Raw genomic sequence first — 22321 nt, forward strand, 5'->3', positions numbered from 1 at the left:
AAGCGTAGGAAGCCTTGCTTTATATGTGGGAGTTTGGAACATGGTGCAAGGCAATGTTCAAAGGTGCGGTTTTTAAGTTTGATTTTGGTAGACCATACAACTTTTTAGAGCTATTTTTGTTGCATTGGGTTGCTGACTAATTTTTTTCCTTATTTTGACAGGGACATGATTGTTACATATGCAAAAAAAGTGGACACCGAGCTAAAGATTGTCCGAATAAGTACAAAAGCGGGTCTAAAGGAGCTCTATGTTTAAGATGTGGAGACTTTGGACATGACATGATTTTGTGCACGTATGACTACTCTCAGGAAGATTTGAAGGTAATTTTGTTTTCTTGAAATTCATTCGTTGAACAAATTCCTATCTCGGAGGATTACAGCCACGATTGATGCACCATGAATCGGAGGACTCGAGTACATTGGCCTTATCACTAGTTTCAGTTGGCTTTCAACTTTCCCTGCAACATCTGATGATTTGCATACCTAAAACAACTTCATGTCAGAATTCGATAAAGAAGCATATGATTCATTTCTTATTCCTTCTGTTATTTTCTTATTGTTGTTTTAAAATTTCAATCAACAAGAAGACCCTTTACACGAAAAGGAACAGATCATGACCATGTCTGGATATATCATTTTTTTCTCGACTTTCCTTAACCTGAGGATATATCTTCTCTGATTGTATATCTTGTTGTATTTACTTTGACCAGGATATACAATGCTATGTCTGTAAAAACTTTGGCCATCTATGTTGTGTGGAACCTGGTAATTCACCGTCATGGGCTGTATCTTGCTACAGATGTGGTCAACTGGGTCATACTGGACTGGTAAGTTATTGAGATTCTGATTCTGAATTAGCCACACTGTCGATTGAGTGTGCCTCTCTAAACAGAATTGATCTATTTTCATTTTAGTTACAATAAAGATGCAGAACTTATTATCTAATTAAAATAATTCTCTCCAGGCATGTGGTAGACACTATGATGAAAGCAACGAAAATGATTCTGTCAGTCCATCATGCTTTAAGTGTGGGGGAGAAGGGCATTTGAAGCGCGACTGCCCTAACTCTTCCAGTGTGAGCTTTTCACAGAGAAGAGATTCACCAAGTGTATGCTTCAATTGTGATAGAGTAGGACATTTCGCTCGTGAATGCCCCATTTCCTCCCAGGTAGGCTCTATTTCTCTCTACATTTGGTGCTTTGAGCTCTTCGCTTCTTTTGTTTTCTCTCATGTTATAATGACTCACAGTGTTGCCTTTTTGCTACATATAGAGGGACCGTGATACATCTACAACATCGCATAAATCTCGCAAGAAAAATAAAGAGAACTCGGAACACAAATCTACTCCCTATGAATCCAATGGGAAGACTAAGAAGCATAAAAAATCGCATAAAGAAGAACAGTCCCAGACTTCACCACGGAAACGAAAACACCGAGGCGGTTGGACCGCAGAGGAACCAGAAGAAGAACCTTTCCAAAGAGGAAAGATGAGTAGGCCAAAGTCTCCCATTACACCATCGGGATATAACCTTAGGCCATCCAGTAGACATAGAGGTAATGACTATAGATCTCCAAGATTCAGTTCTGGTGGGCATCGCTCGGGTCCTTCACCATCAAGGTGGCAACCTTATCAGAATCACAGTTATGAACCTGCACCATCAAGGCATGGCAGATCTCACTACAATGGAGAGTATGCATGGAGCTATGAACGGTAGTAGTATCAGTTGATATGGTCAAGGTCAAAGCTGGATACTGTCTAGCTTGGAATCTATTATGCTTGATGGTGTTTACTGGGATCGATGGTAGCTTCCGTAGACCTCTTGTATTTGATTCGGGCTTAGGGGCAGCTTCTTGTTGTTTTCTTCTCTTCTCTTACACAGGTAGTTTGTTCAATCCTCATTTCCCCTTTACTCAATTGCTCAGAATTTTCCTTCGTTATGTCTGTTCTTTAATTTAACATTTGAAGAGAATTTTGTATTTGTCAAGCATAATTGCTACATCATTTATAATTTATAATTTTGAATTGGCTTTTGAGTATTTTGATAGAAGGAAACAGAGCACAATGAAAATATTCCTACACAGTGATAGAAGTCAATCTCTATGCTATAGTTGGAAACAAGTAGAGAGATAAATTAGTTATTGCTCACAATTTTGAGTTTGCGCATAATTTCCACTCCAAATAACTTTCAATGATATCTAGACCGCAGAGCTCCTTCACAACCGGCATTGTAGCCGGAACAGGCAACTGAAACGTTGAACTGGAGGAACCATCCTTACCTTTCCACATGCATAGCTGTTTGCGTGCTTCTTTAACGGCTTGTCTGGTGGCACAGTGCACCGAAGCTGCCAGTAGCAACGGAGGCTCTCCCGAGGCTGCACTTAAGACTAAACGATATGATCGAAAATGTTGATTGCAAGTTTTTGAAATGTTTTTTTGTTAACTAACGAGTGACTGACCTTTAGAAGAGAGTACGCGTTTTTCATGGCATCCACTGTTTAGTAGTTCGACGTTGAACCTTCTAGGAATGGTGTCAACGGTCGGAATCTTGTATGTCCATGTGCTGTCTGTCAAAACCAGTCCTTCTGAATCTGTTATGTACTCTTCAAGCATGAAAAACCCAAGTCCTTGCACAAAAGATCCTTCAATCTGAAGAAGATTTAGACAGAAACACATTACAAAAGAATTTTCATTTGCTTTGTGTGCTTTATTTATTTATTAATACCTGTCCTAAATCGACAGCGGGATTGAGGCTTTTTCCACAGTCATATAAGATATCTGTCTGTAGAACCGTAGTTTGTCCCGTCACAAGGTCTACTTCAACCTATATTAACATCAATGAAACACCAGAGTTACTCATCCTTCATCCAAATTTCAAGATTTTTGGGAAAGGAAAACAAAGCTTACCTCGCTGACAGCAACACCATAGTTAAGGTACCGCATGGGAAATTCTTCTGGAGTATACAAGTCACTAGCTGATAAGTTCACGGACTGAGCATAAGCCTGCGTATGGATATAACGAGAAGCTTAATCCTTAATTCGTTGCACCAACAATAAGNTTGGAATCTATTATGCTTGATGGTGTTTACTGGGATCGATGGTAGCTTCCGTAGACCTCTTGTATTTGATTCGGGCTTAGGGGCAGCTTCTTGTTGTTTTCTTCTCTTCTCTTACACAGGTAGTTTGTTCAATCCTCATTTCCCCTTTACTCAATTGCTCAGAATTTTCCTTCGTTATGTCTGTTCTTTAATTTAACATTTGAAGAGAATTTTGTATTTGTCAAGCATAATTGCTACATCATTTATAATTTATAATTTTGAATTGGCTTTTGAGTATTTTGATAGAAGGAAACAGAGCACAATGAAAATATTCCTACACAGTGATAGAAGTCAATCTCTATGCTATAGTTGGAAACAAGTAGAGAGATAAATTAGTTATTGCTCACAATTTTGAGTTTGCGCATAATTTCCACTCCAAATAACTTTCAATGATATCTAGACCGCAGAGCTCCTTCACAACCGGCATTGTAGCCGGAACAGGCAACTGAAACGTTGAACTGGAGGAACCATCCTTACCTTTCCACATGCATAGCTGTTTGCGTGCTTCTTTAACGGCTTGTCTGGTGGCACAGTGCACCGAAGCTGCCAGTAGCAACGGAGGCTCTCCCGAGGCTGCACTTAAGACTAAACGATATGATCGAAAATGTTGATTGCAAGTTTTTGAAATGTTTTTTTGTTAACTAACGAGTGACTGACCTTTAGAAGAGAGTACGCGTTTTTCATGGCATCCACTGTTTAGTAGTTCGACGTTGAACCTTCTAGGAATGGTGTCAACGGTCGGAATCTTGTATGTCCATGTGCTGTCTGTCAAAACCAGTCCTTCTGAATCTGTTATGTACTCTTCAAGCATGAAAAACCCAAGTCCTTGCACAAAAGATCCTTCAATCTGAAGAAGATTTAGACAGAAACACATTACAAAAGAATTTTCATTTGCTTTGTGTGCTTTATTTTTTTATTAATACCTGTCCTAAATCGACAGCGGGATTGAGGCTTTTTCCACAGTCATATAAGATATCTGTCTGTAGAACCGTAGTTTGTCCCGTCACAAGGTCTACTTCAACCTATATTAACATCAATGAAGCACCAAAGTTACTCATCCTTCATCCAAATTTCAAGATTTTTTGGGGAAGGAAAACAAAGCTTACCTCGCTGACAGCAACACCATAGTTAAGGTACCGCATGGGAAATTCTTCTGGAGTATATAAGTCACTAGCTGATAAGTTCACAGACTGAGCATAAGCCTGCGTATGGATATAACGAGAAGCTTAATCCTTAATTTGTTGCACCAGAAATAAGCAGANAATTGAGTTGTCTTCATCTGGCACTGCAAGAGCTGTTTGCGTCTCCATGTAAAAGAAGTATTGCGAGCCAAGACGTATCTGTTTCACATCAAAAGTAATAAAGATATAGNCAGCTGCGCAGCTACCCTCCGATGTTGTGCTACTTCCTGTGAAATTCCCTTGGACCATGCTCAATGTATCTGATTGTACAACCCTTGTCTTCTCCAAGAGATCTTCGGTTCCATCGCATTGTAGCATACCGAGAACATAACTAGTCATCTGCTTCACCTTTGTCCATATTCCTTGTCCTAGCTCGATTCCACCAACCTCAACAACAACTGTTCCATCGCTTAAAACACTTACTCTCCCTGGAGTTGCAAACATGGAAACCTGATAAATGATGGGTAATCGGCATATCCCTCGTTTTCTCCACATGTTAGAGTCGTTGAACTCTCTGACAACTGAAACCCGCTCATCATAGTTTGAGGATACGCCAACCTTATCCCACATCGAAGACAAAGTGTACTCATGTGGTTCACCAGCACTATCCTTGTAGAACAGGGCTAAGCTCTCATATGTATGGAAATTAATCTTTCTTATTGTATCAACCTCCAAGGAGAGGCTAGACGCTACATTTTCGATGATGGCTTCAGCGATATATGTACCCTGCACGTCCCCAGGGGCTCTCATGATTGCTCTGCTTAGAAGATTTGTTTTACAAAGTTTAATATCAAAAGATAAAGCGCCCCAGTTGTACTTCTTTAGCGCCCCTATGATATTTGCTGAAATTAACGTACTAAAACCAAGAGTAGCCCCTGCATCAATTAGTATTTCTAGCTCCAAGGCTGTGATCTTCCCTGTGGATTTGAATCCCACACTGAACGTTATCTTCATTGGATGCCTCCCACCAGTCATTATCATATCGGTCTTGCGGTTTACATAAGTCCTCACAGGACGCTGCAGTTTAGTAGCAGCAACCGCGCAAGCTGTTGCAACCTGAGACAGTTGACATATTTGGTCCATTTCCTTCAGGAAGTGAGGAAAATAAAAAATAATAAAAGAGGTCAGTTTGTGAAAAAATTACTGGCATTGACATGACAGCTTTTCCTCCAAAACCTCCACCGACACGTCTGGTTATGACACGGACGTTGTTTTCAGGGATGCCTAGGCAAGTAGCGATAGAGGTGTGTACGTACTGAGGGGTCTGACTTGAACTATATACTACAATTGAGTTGTCTTCATCTGGCACTGCAAGAGCTGTTTGCGTCTCCATGTAAAAGAAGTATTGCGAGCCAAGACGTATCTGTTTCACATCAAAAGTAATAAAGATATAGATATCAAAGATTTAGCTTCAAACTTTGGAAGACAACTACGTTACATACTTCCGAGCTGAGAATTCGATGATCAGCTGCAGCCATTCCTTTTGATGTGTCACCAACTTGTTGTGGGTAAAAGATAGGGATAATGTCGAACATACTAGATTTCTTGACCGCGTCTTCTATAGATAAGATTGGTGGTTCCAAACCCTCTGTTTCGTATTCAACGACTGCAAGATTTGCTGCAGCATCCGCATGTCTCTGCGTATCTGCAACCTGCGAAAACAAACTGGTGCTAAAACTGCACCTGGTGTTATGCAATTGAACTAATGGAAAAANCATTGGATGCCTCCCACCAGTCATTATCATATCGGTCTTGCGGTTTACATAAGTCCTCACAGGACGCTGCAGTTTAGTAGCAGCAACCGCGCAAGCTGTTGCAACCTGAGACAGTTGACATATTTGGTCCATTTCCTTCAGGAAGTGAGGAAAATAAAAAATAATAAAAGAGGTCAGTTTGTGAAAAAATTACTGGCATTGACATGACAGCTTTTCCTCCAAAACCTCCACCGACACGTCTGGTTATGACACGGACGTTGTTTTCAGGGATGCCTAGGCAAGTAGCGATAGAGGTGTGTACGTACTGAGGGGTCTGACTTGAACTATATACTACAATTGAGTTGTCTTCATCTGGCACTGCAAGAGCTGTTTGCGTCTCCATGTAAAAGAAGTATTGCGAGCCAAGACGTATCTGTTTCACATCAAAAGTAATAAAGATATAGATATCAAAGATTTAGCTTCAAACTTTGGAAGACAACTACGTTACATACTTCCGAGCTGAGAATTCGATGATCAGCTGCAGCCATTCCTTTTGATGTGTCACCAACTTGTTGTGGGTAAAAGATAGGGATAATGTCGAACATACTAGATTTCTTGACCGCGTCTTCTATAGATAAGATTGGTGGTTCCAAACCCTCTGTTTCGTATTCAACGACTGCAAGATTTGCTGCAGCATCCGCATGTCTCTGCGTATCTGCAACCTGCGAAAACAAACTGGTGCTAAAACTGCACCTGGTGTTATGCAATTGAACTAATGGAAAAATAGGACTGGACTTACCACAAGGGCGATGCATTCGCCTACATTAATGGTGAAATCCTCTGCGAATAAGCGAACTGAACCTAATCCAGTCTTCATACCCACATTTTCCCCACCTTTAGGAACATCCTTGCAAGAAATAACTGCAACAACTCCATGAGGTACCAAATTTTCTTTGAAATGAATACCTATTATCCGTGCGAATGGCTTTGTGCTATAGATGAATGCTCCGTAGAGGCAGTTTGTGGGAGATGGTATATCATCCACATAAACAGCCTCACCAGAAGCCTGAAGGGAAGCTCCAGCTTTAGTAACAGGTTGACCAACCGGATTATATTCATTGGTTATAGGAACATGTTGTGAAGAAGACAACATTGGTAATGGTTTTGGTGGATCCAAGTTATAACCATTTGAAGGTTTATCTGTAGTATGGTGAGTTGTTAAGGTGTAAAGGAACTCGAAAAGGAAGCCTGGCGCCAAGCTTGAACTGTAAGCAGGATTGCTTGTACCGCCTTCAGGTACCACGACATTCCCAAGTAAGGTAATAGCCTCATACAGAACTTTGTCAGTGATTACTTTACCAGACAGAAACTCTTCAATTTCCTTGCACCTAATGGCGTGTTTGGTCCCGTAAGCCCCGAAAGCCAATCTACAGTTAACTACCGTTGTATCCTTCACTTGAGCTAAGAAAGCAGCATTCAGGTAAGCCAGAGCGTTTCCATTTGGACGCGGTGCAGCTCGATAGGTTTCAAAGAGCAATTCAGAGTTTGTTTCAGAATGCCAAAATGGAATTTCAATACTCACAACCAGATCATGAGCCTCAAGAGGAGATCCTTGGAGAAACTCTTCCAGTGTTAGCTTTTCAAGTCCTCTTGGCAAGCTCATTATGTTAACAAATGCACCAGCTGCAAGAAGTATGGTGGCCATGTCGGAAGGAAACTGTTTCCTCTGAGCCATTACAAGGTTTCCCCCAATGCTACCTAAGTTCCTGATAAATCTCGCGGCGATCTTTTCCATATGAGTAGCAAGTTTTCCAAATATCTTCTCCACTTCCGGTGAGACCCTAATCTCCTTCAAAGCAGCAATAACTTTAGAGATTGATACCACTGATCCTATCTCAACCCCATTCGGTTTCTCGCTTATCTCTTTCAGCTGCGGGATTCGAGTTATATCTACGTATTTTTCATAACTCTGCTCTCTTTCATCCTTATAGTATCCCATACTTGTGTTACCAGCAACCAGTTTCATCGAAACTCCAATACCATTAGCATTGTAACCTACCAATAAGCTATGGAGTTCCTCAACACTCGCTGGACTGCACCATCGGTACATCCCTGAATTCGTAGACTTAATCTCATCCTTGAGAAACTCCGGAAATGTATAGACACGCTTCTCACTATCAAATCGAGGTAAGCTCTTAATAGAATCCTTATCCCCTTTCCTACAGAAAGAGTTGAGTCCAAGATCCTCAATGTCAATATCCGAAGCAAAGCTCTTGCAAGCATCAACAATCGGACGGTAGCCAGTGCACCGACATAAGTTTCCCGAGATAGCCTTCTCTGCTTCGACAACGGTAAGCTCGGAAGAATGAGACTTGTCAGCGTCTAAGAGTGCAGAGAAGAGAGAAACAGACATCCCTGGTGTGCAGAAACCACACTGAGAGGCGTGGAAACCGGATAATCGCTTGTGAACCGGGTGGAAACCGTCTCTGCTGTTCCCAAGTCCTTCTGAAGTCGTAATGCTGCAGTGGTTTATACTGCAGAGAAGGGTGAGACAAGAGCTGACAGTGAAATCTTCTACTTGTTGTAGAACAGGATCGTACTTGGAAAGAAGAACAACACAAGCACCACATCCTCCTGAACCAAAACAACAACAATAACACAATATGAGACAAAGAACACTACAGTGAAAAAGAAGAAGAAAAGAGATAATCAAGTAATCACCTTCGCCGCAGCTGAGCTTAACACTCTTGAAAGGAGTCTGGTAACGAAGGAACTCCAACAAAGTTGTTGAAGGGTCAACGGAGGAGAGCTCAAGGTCGAACCTTTGCCCATTAATTGCGAAAACCAAGCTCATTCTCTCTCCTTTTTTCTTTTTTCTCTTTCTTTCTCTGTCTGTGTAATCACTTATCGGTGCGTCCGTGCTCAGGCACCTGGTGGCTTAAGGCAAAATGTGGCCTAAATGTCAAAAAAAAAAAATTTGGTGGCTGTAGGCAAATGCCTTTTTGCTAACACCATAAGCACGGCTCTACTTAAGTGTATACGGAATATTCCTCGTCCACATACATAAAAAGGACAAATATTTTGACGACCCTGATTCGAGATCTTCAAGGCAGTGTGGACATCGCTTTCATCACTAAATCGAGACTTGTTTACCTAAATCCTGTCTCTGTGTACACTTTTTTGGTCTCCAAATGGTACAAGTCTAAAGGACCTCATCTGCCTACAGAAAGTATAATATAATAAGATGTCTTTATCACCCAATGGATAGTTGTTACAAAAAAAAGATACTTTCTAATATAAGAGTGACAAGAAAACCATTTTTATACAAGCTCAATTATTTGTGTGAAAACTATATTCGAATTAAAAACAAATTATACAAAAATACACAAGACTACAAGAGTATCAGATAATGTGGTATTAAGGAACAAGAGCGAAGATGTTAGAGTCATGAAGGATATCTGAATAATAAAGGTTGAAATTGAGGCAGTCCCAAAAGCGAGATAGCCCAGATTTCCCATGTTTTGGTGATCTCAGGTGACACTTATGCAGCTCCTTCAACTCTTTGTCAAAATTTTGCTTCACCATCATCACCTGTTTTAATGTGAATATAAAGCTCAGCTCTTGCAGCAAACTGAAGAAATGAGGATTTGATATGTACACTCTTTATCTTCTTCTTCTTTTTTACCTGAGATGTGTTTATGCCTACCGTTTTTGTCCATGAATCGTTTGGGACTCGACCTGTACTCTGCATGCCTCTGGGAAGACAAGACCTGAAGTCCACTGCGCATTGCAAGATGTTCTCTATGATGTTAGATATTACTCGTGTTTCGTCAGATAGGAAACATCTGCAAGTGTTTGATAACAGGCTGTTAGATTAAATGGTGTATCCCCAAAATGGAATAACTACATAAGGTCAGTCTAGCTACAGAACCACAAAAAGGTAAAAACTTTTCTTTGCAAATGACTTATGGCTTCTGAAGCTGAGAAAAGAAGACTTACATGCGCAGAGCTTCGCTTAGATAAGCCATATGTACAGATTCAAGATCCATCATATCCTTCACCTGACAAAACCAGAGGTGGTGGGATGTGTTATTCTTATGCCGCAAACCAAATAAAGATAAAACCACCACTGAAATCGCAATAAAATTGTACACTATGCACTTTAGTTTCAGAGTAGCTAAGCCATTTACGTTAAACCAATACCAATAAGCTAGAGTGACAGAAGTTCGCTTGAGGCCCTCATACTCAACAATTATACAAAGAAATCCTACTTTTTAGGTAACTTGATAATTAGGCAGGCCATCATAAACGCATATTTACATTTTGACCAAATAGATCGTAGAGTGTAAGGTGTGTGCCTAGACCTTATGCTTCAGGGAATGAAGGAACTTAGACCATGATACGTGAGACAATTCCGAATGTACATATTGCTGTAGTGCTGTTACGAAATGGTTGACCTGATGCCTGACACATAGAAGAAATGACGTCAAAGATACCCAGGAGAACACTCCATGATCTGATTATACATTGTATATCATACAAGACAGTTATGAAAGGTCACATTGCCTAATGGATACTTAGCTCAATGAGTCACCAGAACATTATGAACGTGTGAAACCTTTATTTTAAATTTACCTTAGTTTCATCAATATGTTTAACCACCGGAGTTCTTGCCTCAATATCTTCTCTTTATTCTCATGCAACATATGTCTTACATCCTAAAAGGACAGTTAAGTCATTGTGCCATTAACCCAGAAGATAAATAGTGCAACGAGAAATATAGGCAGACCATTAAAAACAATTTTCAAATAACATATTCCACGAAGAATATAGAAAATTGCAGCAAAATTTTATGTTAAGGGCTGCTACGTAACAAGGAGTGAACCTTTACCTTCAGTGAACACCAGACATCAGTGACTGCATAGGCTGCTAATTTCACTTGAACAAGAAAACCAAATACATCAGCATACGCTTTCAGCGCATCGCATGTTAAAATTATACTGATTGGCCAGTCTACTCGATAACCCAACCGTAGGAAATCAAAGGATCGAACTCCTGAAAATTTCCACATATCAGTAAAAGATTTAAAAGCACCACACACACAGTAGTAATTAATTTGCTAAGTGCAAGACAATACCAATGGTTGATGGCCGGAGATGCTGTGTGCCTTGTCCTTTGTACAAATATATCCTGTCTTTACAAGTGTCTCGTTCACATGATGATCGCTGGATAGATGATTCTAGAAACCCTTGGATTTCGGCAATTCTCTTATCTGGCTCTGTAACAAGCCATTTCTGGGAATCCAAACGAGAGAAAATAGATATAAGCATCATCTAGAGATGTTCAAAAAACTCATCACAATAAAATAGATTAATAGCAGACTTACATGATGCCAAAGGGACACTACAAATACATCTGCCCAATCTGCTAGTTCCATAAAATGATACCTACGTAGAGCTAGCAGATGTTCTTGCAAGCCAAATCCTTCTTCGAGCAACTTGATAGCTAGTTTACTTACAAAGTTATATCTTTTGTCTGTTAAGGAAAAAGTGATATATGAAAGATGACATGTTATCATGAGAAAACATCCATCCCTAGAAAGGAAATACCAGCCAGATGTTAAATTATAAACCTAAATATATATATATATATATATATGTGTGTATAGCAAATGAAAGTATCAAGAAGGATACTGAAGATGTATTTCCTGAAGTAGACATTTGTCTATAACAAAATCAAGTGGCAATTCAAATGTGCCAGAGGAATCCTGTCTGCAATCACTAAATGCACTAGTTTCAGGGTTATTTGATCTAGTGAGCATACTCTCCCATCTACCTCCACCAAATGCATTTGATGTTTTTTTTTTAGCGCAGCCTTTTAAACCCGAAGATAAATGACTGTAAGAAACTTTAGGATCGTCAACCTGAAACTTATCTATGCCACATTCTTGGTTGGCATGGTGATGACACTCTCTATCAGTCTGAGAACCATGAGATTCCTTGTGAAAATCAATAGGGATTCCTACAGGTATCCTGGCAATACATGTTTTTGAAGGGTCATCCACCGCAGAAAAATCAAACCAAGGCAATGATTTCCCCTGGTCCCTTCTGTTTGTGTTTCCGTGCTTGCTCAAAAAATCACATCTCAGTAAAGGATTCATACTGAGAACCTTGTAAGGATAGTTCACATTTGTGTCTTTTAACAAATGTAATTTCGATGAGAGACAGCTTTCCAGGAAATCATGTTCTCTATCGTGTCTTGAACAGCTGCCTCTGATGGAACTGTTGTTTAAACAGAGTTTGCTTTCACCAGTATTCATTAAATGTCTCTGTTTCATCATAGCTCCTGTTAGATTTCGTGGATCTTCTCTGTAATCTTCCGCAGACTTCTTATCAACATAAAACGGATTTCTAGGTAATCCGCCAAGGGGCCATGACTGAATAGAATGAAGGCCTCTAAATGTATCATGCTCACATACTTCAACTGACTCTTCTTGCTCAATTTTCATCCACTGGAGATTAGTATCAGCCTTCTCACCTTTCCTCATAATATTATTTTCTATATAACCTGAATCACTATGCTGAGCAAGACTCTGATTACAACTCCCAGCAGAGGCAACAGAGAAACGTAGAGCTGATAAATAATTTTTTGGAGGTCCCACTAATGAATTTTGTGAATCAAGGAGTCCAACATCGGATGCTTCCAAAGAATCCCTAGACGATGAACATTCAGATGAGCATGACGCATCTATATCTGAAAACCATCTGTCTTCTATATTCTGGTCATCCGAATCCGAACCACTCTGGTCCCTGAAATCCCAAGAAAATGTCATCAATTCACGTTCAGTAGGCTGGGGTTAATGATAAATAGAATCAGGAAAAACACCTGCTCAAGTCTATTGCCACTGTTGAAGGACTTAAGAAACTATCATCCAGTGTGAAATCAACAGAACTTTTCTGAATTTCTTCTCCATTGCCATAGGATATGGGTAAAGATATTGCTCCAGGAACCTAAAATTAAAATGTCAATACAAGGTAGAATTGAAAAGAAGTAACTTCTCGTTAGCTCCAAATACAACGAAAAAAAGGATAGCATACAAGGTCCCTATATAAATCACTTGCACCGTCAGCTCACAGTCAACAAAACCAGAGAATGAGATGCTTTTACAATGCTGAATGGTGTAATATGAAGGAAGGCTTAAGTGCATCGCAAAACTGACACTGACTATGTACCAGGCATTAAGATTTTTCGTACATGCACTTTTAGGTCTTGTTAAACCAAGACATCTGCAAGCTACTGTATGAGAGAGACTCCATGATGCTGATTTTCATATCATAGTTTATAATGTAGGTTCGAAAATAGATAGTTGATATCATTCAGGACATAAAAACAAGGTTTCCAACAGTTCTATTAGTAGGATATTAAAATACCTAGGGGGAAATTGGGTTCACAAGAGTAAAATCATCTATGGCCTATAAAACGAGTAAAGTTAGGACTGGCATAGCAATGAGAGAGTACAATCAGACACATACAGAAAAACGAAGCTTCAGAAATAAAAAGAAGAGATCAAGCGCTAATATTGGTAGATAAAAATCAAAAGATGCATGATACCTGCCCAGGAAACAGTTCAAATTTTTTTGAAGAGTCACCAAGTTTTTCCAGCATTCCTCTGTAGTAATCGTCTCTTTTCTTTATCATCACTTCAATATGTAATTTGCTGAAAATTAATGGAGATGGGTACCCTGGACTATTGGTAGAATAATATGTCCAGCAGGGAAGAAGGTCTGTGTAATTTTTGTGTCTAGATGCAGGAAGATTACACAGTTCAAGAAGCTTTGTAATTACTTGAAGCTGTTGACCAGCCCTTAGTATAGGTACCAAAAAGCCGTTCAAGAAGCATGGAACAAGCCCTCCTTCTCGCTCCTGGGTTTCAGAAAAGGAAGTTTCTGATGCCCATGATTTAAAGATACAAAAATCAAAGATGCAGTAAACGGAAAGAAAATATTACCCTCACGCTTTCCAATGGGGAGATACCAGGCTTATTCCAAGGTTGAATGACACATTCCACAATGAACTCCTTGTGAGGATCGTTAAGTTCGGCTTTATATATCCAAGATCTTATAAACTCACAATATGGCTCACATGTTTTAAGGAACAAAAACTTCAGCATAGCACTATGAGCAGGATCGGCAACCTACAACAGAACATAGCGGGAAAAATAGTCAGAACAAAATATAAACTGTAGAAGATTCTGGCTCAGTACATATAGCTTAAGAGAGTGCGAGTTTCAGACTCGTCAGTTTATGTATATCACTTCCTTCTAAACATAACTTGAAGCTTTAATCACCATATCAAAATGTCCACATCACAAGGTGCATAGAATTATTTAAATGCCATGTACTGATATTCTTTCAAATTTCTTTACAACATGTGTATACATCAGTAACTAAAATGCAAGAGTATAGTACAAAGATGCAAAATTTAAAGACGCAAAGTAACAATCACTTAAACGTGAACTGGAAACAACTGAAACAGAAGGTGCCTCTAGGCTACATTAACCGATAACTATGTGCGTCATGAGAGAAAAAATGAGGACGGATACTAAACGAGGAATATAACGTAGCCTGACCTGTAGTTGGGCATATAAGTAAGTAAGCAGGTTGCTTCCTCTGTAGAACCTATGAAATCGCGTGGTGGCTTCCTTAATCAAACATTCCCACGGAGAGGTACAATAAGATAGGGCTATATCATACAAATAGCATATGTTCGCTAGAGCTTCAATCTGTGTTCGTAACTCTCTAGTATGCAGAAAAACTTCCAATAATGTTATCTTTGGATGAACGACGTTTTTAAGGCAGCCTAACCAAGACGAAGCATGGTCAGACCCATCAAGAATGTTTGATGAACGCCTCAGTTCTATAGATGCACATAATGTATCCAGTCCAGATATATAGCCTTCTAGGATCTTTCTCACAGCAATAGCAAAAGCCTGATTAACAAGAGTATAGCAGATCTTGTTATTGGCTTCTTCATTTTCACCAATTTTATAGCTCCCCTGTCCCTGAACAGTTGTTTCCACATCCAAATTCAAGCTTGTGAAATGGTCTATGAACTTGTGGAGAAGAAAAACCAAAGAACCAAAGCAGCCTATGTTTCTAAGAATCTGTCCCAGCGCATCAGTGCTTGACAACCGATGCCACAAGCTCGGAATTTTGTGGAGGGTCCTGTCAGCTGGCTCAGAGCATAATGCAGAAGAGAGCTGCTCTATGCTAATAAGAGAACACTCAACACCTTGCAGAGCATTAAGGGCCAACCTGACCAAGCTTGATTCCTATGACAAGAAACAAAACGTAAGTAAAGAAATAGTTTCAATTGCGCATGATATACAAACATTAATTTCTCAATTAAAAACCTAGATCGATTCTAAGTAACTAATAAAAATTGAAACTTTCCCAAATCCACAATTAGGGTATCCGATCCAAGCCACATTGATAATAGAAAGAAACAGATAGATACTCTAACGCAAGTTGCTCTCTTTTTCACAAGTACTAAACTTACAGAGACAGAGGAAGAGGACGAAGGAGTAGCAGAAGCACGACTTGGAGGAGGAAGAGATCGACGACCACTCTCAGAAGGTAAAGATTCCCAATTTCGCGGAGGAAGGTACGGCTCCTCCACTTTAAGCTTCTCCAGAAGAGAAACGAGGCTCGTCTCCACCACGGGCATTGTCACTTCTCCCAGTATCTCACTCCCAATCACACAACTTTAAACTTGGCCGGAATGGTTTCAACGGCAAAGGGTTTCGTCGAGTTGCTTCTCCAATCCAAAAAAGCAGAGATCTTTCGAAACAAGAGAACTGTAAAATACCCAGAAGCACAAAAGCTGAGTATGATGAGCTTTACGCACACACTCAGGGAGGAGGAGGAAGCAAACAATAGTGAAGATTTTGAAATACAAGAGAGAGTCTTCGTCGAATTCGATGAAGAAGATATGGGCCCAATGGGTCTAACTAATCTTTTTTCTTATTTTGGTAAGTGAGGGGGATGATTGTCCAAAGCTCCAAATTGTCTACATTTTCACAACCCCGCATTCTTCTTGGTGACGATTCATACATGAACTAAAAAGAATTGGTCTAAATCTTCTTTTTTTTTTTTTTGGCTCAACTTCAACTTTATATTAACCAACAAATAAAACAAATATTTACAACTGATCTGAAATCACATTAGAATTAATCCAAAGAGGCATAATAGAAAAAAGCTTAGAAACGATAATTCGTGAAAGAATGGGCCTCCTTAGCAATTCTATCTGTTGGAATTTGTACCGGTTTATAACGATTTATAAAACTAGTCCCAAATTCTATTGCCAGGATTCATGTAAATATTGAATCAAATCTATGTCATAAGATTATGAATATACCTGGATAGTTCGCAGCAGAAAGATGAACTAAAATAAACCAAGATTGTAAAGCACTCCAAACGTCGTGCCTCTACTGGTATCCACACGCACACAAACTGGATCGAACGGGATGCTAGTACCGTAGAGATCAAAATCTCAAAGATGACAAACTACTTTTGTCGGGTTATAGTTGCGGCTACCAAAAAAAAAAGATGTGTTTGAACGTGATAACATATGACTACATATAGTCATTATCGTTAACCTAGATTAGTAATGGGCCACGAAGCCCAACTAACCTCACGTACATTGTATATATATATATGCATATCGTATATTACATATATATCTTTTATATAATAAACACTTTATTATAAATACACAGTCTATAGGTACATACATATCTCATATGATATATACTACAACTTAAACCCAATGTTGATCCAGTTTGCTTAGGTGTGTGACCCTGTAGGATCGTATAATATTAGCAATGAACTTCTAAAGTCATTGATTATAAGAGGCTTCTAGCAAAACGTTATAATCATCTAATATTATTCGACTATCGAACCTTGACGATACAACTTAAACTAGAGTAAGTACAAATGATTTCAGGACATTCCCAACAATCTCCCACTTGTACTGGAATCATCTATTCCGATAATCCTTTCGTCTCTATATCTCGATCTTAGCATAAGGCAAGAAATAGTGTCATCCTTATTAAGCTAAATCATATTTATCGAACTCTGATTTATACTGATAAAACAAACGATTGACATTCACCTCGTTTGAGCACGGCCATGCATTTCTCAGTATCAAATCTTCGATAGGCCCAAAGATATTTATCTCCTGTTATATAGGAGGGACAAATCCCATCTTGTTCCATCCTTGTTCCTTACACAGTTCATAATACACCCAATCACTGTCTTTATAATCACCTGTTACGGCTGACGTTTGACAGGATCAAAGTGGACCAATCCATGTATAAAAAAACATGACAAACTCAGGTCAAAGGACTACACTCTATAGTTGTGATGAGAAACTGTTATGACACTCATATAACATTCTTGTAGAGTTCTCATAGCGGGTCAGTCCAATACTGTGTTCTCCAACACATATTAATGTGATTGACTTTAATACTACATATCAATGACTCCATGAAACTTAGTCATCAATCACCTCACATACTAGTCATTTATAGTTATTAATGTCCCATTTTAATAACCTTGACTAGGGACCTCAATAATTTATGTTATCTTTCATTTATAGGGTTTCATGATCAAGTCACGTACTTGATGACCTATAATGATAAAATAAATTATTTTGGGACAATTATTTAATTATCCAATAACCAAATAATAATGAAACAAATTTCATTAATTGAAAATACATCAAATGTATGTAAACATGAACATCATAATATGATATAAAATTCTCCCACTAGAATTGATATCACATCTTTAGGCATCTAATGCCACATCAGGATGAGTACATAGCATATTAAACATGTGGAGTACCCTACTCCCACTGTTCAACTTAGAAAGAATTTCTCTCTAAAAAGACACATTTTCAAGCAACAAACACTTTGTTCTCGGTGTGGTTGTAAAAATAACCTTTGGTCTCTTTAGGATATCAAAGGAAGTAGCATTTAACAGATTTTATATATTTTATATGATTCATAATCAAATGACTTCAAAAGTCCATCACTATGAAGCTTTTGAATGTGTAAACGATAATGCCAAAGGAAATCAGGATTCAAGTCGTTAGGCTTAAATCTTTCAATCCTAATGTTATAGATAGGCACACTTTGATTCAGAACATAAAGCCCATTCTCTAATGGATCACCACCATAAAATATCACCACGATCAAATAAACAACACTTGTCTTTAATCGAAAAATGAAATCTTTCCAAATCCAAACAAGAAATAGAAATGATATTCTGCTCACAGCAGATACATAGTAGTAATTATTAAGTTCTAAAACCATGCCAGAAGGTAAGAACAAATGAAATATTCCCACAGCTAATGTAGCAACTCTTGCTCCATTCCCAACACGTAGGTCCACTTGTCCTTTCTCCAAAGTTCTACTGTTGCTTAGGCCCTGCATATTAACATAAATATGAGTACCACAGCCGGTATCCAATACCCAAGAAGTAGAAATGGAAGTAGCAACTTTTACTTCTATAACATAGATACCTGGAGAAGAAGTCTTCTTCTTCTTCAGATCTTCCAAATATTTCGCACAGTTTCTCTTCCAATGCCCAGAGCCATTACAATAATGACATTTGTCATCACCAGAGGGACCAGCCTTGAACTTTGGAGATGGGTCAGACGCACTAGGATTCTCAATCCCGCTCATCTTACCCTTTCCTTTGTTCTTAAAATGTTTCTTAAACTTTTTGCCCCCTTGCACCATGAGGACATGTGGAGTGTCCTTTATGATGTTTGGTTCAGCAGTTTTGAGCATTCCATGCAGCTCAGTCAAAGTCTTTGTCAAACTATTCATATTATAGTTCAAAATGAATTGATCATAACTTGACGGCAATGACTGCAAGATGATATCAGTAGCCAACTCTTGGCTGATAGGGGAATCCAGTTTAGCCAGGTTATCAATATAACCCATCATCTTTATGACATGTGGACTAACAGGACTTTCTGTTGGTAGCTTGCAACCAAGGAGAGTCTTAACAGTGTTATATCTCTCTGTTCGTGCTTGCTCCTGAAACATCCCTTTCAANGCAACTCTTGCTCCATTCCCAACACGTAGGTCCACTTGTCCTTTCTCCAAAGTTCTACTGTTGCTTAGGCCCTGCATATTAACATAAATATGAGTACCACAGCCGGTATCCAATACCCAAGAAGTAGAAATGGAAGTAGCAACTTTTACTTCTATAACATAGATACCTGGAGAAGAAGTCTTCTTCTTCTTCTTCAGATCTTCCAAATACGTCACATAGTTTCTCTTCCAATGCCCAGAGCCATTACAATAATGACATTTGTCATCACCAGAGGGACCAGCCTTGAACTTCGGAGAAGGATCAGACGCACTAGGATTCTCAATCCCGCTCATCTTACCCTTTCCTTTGTTCTTAAAATGTTTCTTAAACTTTTTGCCCCCTTGCACCATGAGGACATGTGGAGTGTCCTTTCTGATGTTTGGTTCAGCAGTTTTGAGCATTCCATGCAGCTCAGTCAAAGTCTTTGTCAAACTATTCATATTATAGTTCAAAATGAATTGATCATAACTTGACGGCAATGACTGCAAGATGATATCAGTAGCCAACTCTTGGCTGATAGGGGAATCCAGTTTAGCCAGGTTATCAATATAACCCATCATCTTTATGACATGTGGACTAACTGGACTTTCTGTTGGTAGCTTGCAACCAAGGAGAGTCTTAACAGTGTTATATCTCTCTGTTCGTGCTTGCTCCTGAAACATCCCTTTCAAGCCATTGATTATCTCAATCGGCGACTCCACGTTCTCATATTGCTTTTGCAAGTCCGAGTTCATGGTAGCCAACATAAGACAACACACATCAACCCTATCACTGACATGCTTATCATAAGCATTTCTCTCTGCATGTGGATGATTTGCCTTAGGCTTCTCAAGCGGCAATTCCTTTTCAAGGACATATTCCTTTTTCTCTTGTTTGAGAACAATTCTCAAATTTCGATACCACTCAAGGAAATTCGATCCATTCAACTTGTCCTTCTCAAGGACGGATCGAAGTGAAAAAGAACTGTGAGGGTTTGACATCTCTGTATCAAAAGAATAGCAGATGTTAAAATGATGTTCATAAAATTTGAGAAATCTCAACAATTAAGAAAACTCATACTATACTCTAACCAAAACTTTCCTCAAAAGAGTATAGAGTTCCAAGATCCTTATTTCACTAAAATTCAAGTGAGCTTTGGCTCATCGCCCGAATAGTTAGTTATTTAGGTAAGCAACATCCTTGCTAATTATATCCAATATAATTCTTGGTTGTTAGATAACATCTTATGTCATATCCAACATATGTCTCTAAGCCCAAAACCGTTTTGATAGCTTAGTCAAGTAAACCAATCTTTTAATCAAATGGTAACTATTACCATCTGTCTTACTCATGTAATCGTGGACACTCTACTTGGTAAACCTATCACACAATGAAACGAGGCTTGACAGTTGACAAGATTGGGAAGACATAAAAAATACTTGATATTAATTGAGGAATTAATTTTATAACTCAATCTTATATTTAAAATTTATATCCAATATAAATAAAATATAACTAATACATATCTTATATGTAGTTGATAGAATTATAAACAATCTAATTATTTTAATCAAATTAAAATTATTAATTATTTAGAAAATTAATCTTAATTAATTTATATTTTATCTAAATTTTATATCTAATATATAAAAAGATATAAATGATACACAACTAATACATATCTAATATGTATAATCATTAATTTGTCAATCGTTCTTAATCATATTAGGATGATTTAATCAAACTAATTATTTTAATCAAATGATTAGTGGAATTTTAATTTACCAAGTCTCTGTGTTCACCGAACATACAAACCACTTGATCACGAATGATAAACAAGAACAATTAAGTTTTATTTAAGTTATACTATTAAATATTTTAATTATATTAAATTATTAATTATTTGAAAACTTAATCTTAATTAAATTTCAATAGCTCAAATCTGATTAGAACATAAAATTTAAAATTTAGAAACTACAGCTCCGATCAGTGTATTTTATAATGACTTTCATTATAAAATATGAATCCACTCAATCGGACATAAAGTTTTTATCATATATATTATACTTATTCATCAACAAACATAATATACATATACTTAAAAAAAAAACGTGATGCTTTAACAAAATATATCCAATATATTTTATTTAAATTAATTAGTTATATGTATCATCATATATGAATAACTATTATACCATACAAGAGACGTAATGAAACAAATCATAAGTCTCCTATATATATGATACAAAATCAAACAGACGTGTATTGCCAGAATACATATTGTTCTTTTAACCATATTATATTCATAATTCTTATGTGTTGTATAATAATACAAGCAACGGCGTAAACAACTTTACATCTCTGCATGTATCGATTATTAATTCATGTTAAATATACATGCAACGTAAACAACTTTACATCTCTGCATGTATCGATTATTAATTCATCAAACATGATAATCGGTTTAAACAAACAAAACAAAACAAAACTACTTTGCATATCAAATATGAACAGTAAATTAGGTTTAATTCAAAATTATACACGTAGGCTCTGATACCACTGTTGGAATTTGTACCAGTTTATAACGATTTATAAAACTAGTCCCAAATTCTATTGCCAGGATTCATGTAAATATTGAATCAAATCTATGTCATAAGATTATGAATATACCTGGATAGTTCGCAGCGGAAAGATGAACTAAAATAAACCAAGATTGTAAAGCACTCCAAACGTTGTGCCTCTACTGGTATCCACACGCACACAAACTGGATCGAACGGGATGCTAGTACCGTAGAGATCAAAATCTCAAAGATGACAAACTACTTTTGTCGGGTTATAGTTGCGGCTACCAAAAAAAAAAGATGTGTTTGAACGTGATAACATATGACTACATATAGTCATTATCGTTAACCTAGATTAGTAATGGGCCACGAAGCCCAACTAACCTCACGTACATTGTATATATATATATGCATATCGTATATTACATATATATATCTTTTATATAATAAACACTTTATTATAAATACACAGTCTATAGGTACATACATATCTCATATGATATATACTACAACTTAAACCCAATGTTGATCCAGTTTGCTTAGGTGTGTGACCCTGTAGGATCGTATAATATTAGCAATGAACTTCTAAAGTCATTGATTATAAGAGGCTTCTAGCAAAACGTTATAATCATCTAATATTATTCG

At 38.0% G+C, this 22321-nt stretch overlaps 3 protein-coding genes across 4 annotated transcripts in view; 1 reads left to right on the forward strand and 2 right to left on the reverse strand.

Annotated features, from left to right (window-relative positions):
* The window catches only part of LOC104710863 (zinc finger CCHC domain-containing protein 7-like), a gene marked incomplete in the record, with an annotated part of 3223 nt that extends 1194 nt beyond the window's left edge, over nucleotides 1-2029 (forward strand). The window contains 5 exon segments of the mRNA XM_010427518.2: nucleotides 1-63; nucleotides 162-320; nucleotides 710-826; nucleotides 964-1167; nucleotides 1271-2029. Of these exon segments, the coding sequence (XP_010425820.1) occupies nucleotides 1-63; nucleotides 162-320; nucleotides 710-826; nucleotides 964-1167; nucleotides 1271-1714 (987 nt within the window).
* LOC104715208 (indole-3-acetaldehyde oxidase-like) lies at nucleotides 1991-9157 on the reverse strand. Its single transcript, XM_019230430.1, has 10 exons — nucleotides 8692-9157; nucleotides 6770-8604; nucleotides 6483-6692; nucleotides 6185-6403; nucleotides 4422-5332; nucleotides 3896-3942; nucleotides 2905-3023; nucleotides 2723-2821; nucleotides 2457-2646; nucleotides 1991-2372 (listed from the first exon to the last, which is right to left on the reverse strand). The coding sequence occupies exons 1-10, from the start codon at nucleotides 8822-8824 to the stop codon at nucleotides 2143-2145; spliced, it is 3993 nt and encodes a 1330-aa protein (XP_019085975.1). The 5' UTR covers nucleotides 8825-9157; the 3' UTR covers nucleotides 1991-2142.
* On the reverse strand, nucleotides 9274-21968 carry LOC104710864. Of its 2 annotated transcripts, none has more exons than XM_010427520.2 (15): nucleotides 21786-21968; nucleotides 15529-15826; nucleotides 14600-15301; nucleotides 13979-14164; nucleotides 13582-13893; nucleotides 12856-12980; nucleotides 11664-12779; nucleotides 11357-11498; nucleotides 11108-11264; nucleotides 10862-11025; nucleotides 10606-10688; nucleotides 10335-10434; nucleotides 9970-10031; nucleotides 9656-9815; nucleotides 9274-9561 (listed from the first exon to the last, which is right to left on the reverse strand). In XM_010427520.2, exons 2-15 carry the CDS (start codon nucleotides 15694-15696, stop codon nucleotides 9388-9390), a joined length of 3651 nt encoding a protein of 1216 aa, XP_010425822.1. In that variant the 5' UTR covers nucleotides 15697-15826; nucleotides 21786-21968; the 3' UTR covers nucleotides 9274-9387. The 2 variants fall into 2 exon arrangements, with proteins under 2 accessions (XP_010425822.1, XP_010425821.1); XM_010427519.2 differs by lacking the exon at nucleotides 21786-21968 and adding an exon at nucleotides 16387-16569.

This window comes from Camelina sativa, chromosome 9 (assembly GCF_000633955.1).
Source record: "Camelina sativa cultivar DH55 chromosome 9, Cs, whole genome shotgun sequence".
Lineage (NCBI taxonomy): Eukaryota > Viridiplantae > Streptophyta > Magnoliopsida > Brassicales > Brassicaceae > Camelina > Camelina sativa.

Coding starts and splice junctions, on each gene's coding strand:
- LOC104710864 (XM_010427520.2), bottom strand. CDS start 15,696: ATGCCCGTGGTGGAGACGAGCCTCGTTTCTCTTCTGGAGAAGCTTAAA. Junction 9,816..9,969: donor CTAAGCGAAGCTCTGCGCAT/GTAAGTCTTCTT, acceptor AAACACTTGCAG/ATGTTTCCTATCTGACGAAA. Junction 9,562..9,655: donor TAGGCATAAACACATCTCAG/GTAAAAAAGAAG, acceptor ACATTAAAACAG/GTGATGATGGTGAAGCAAAA.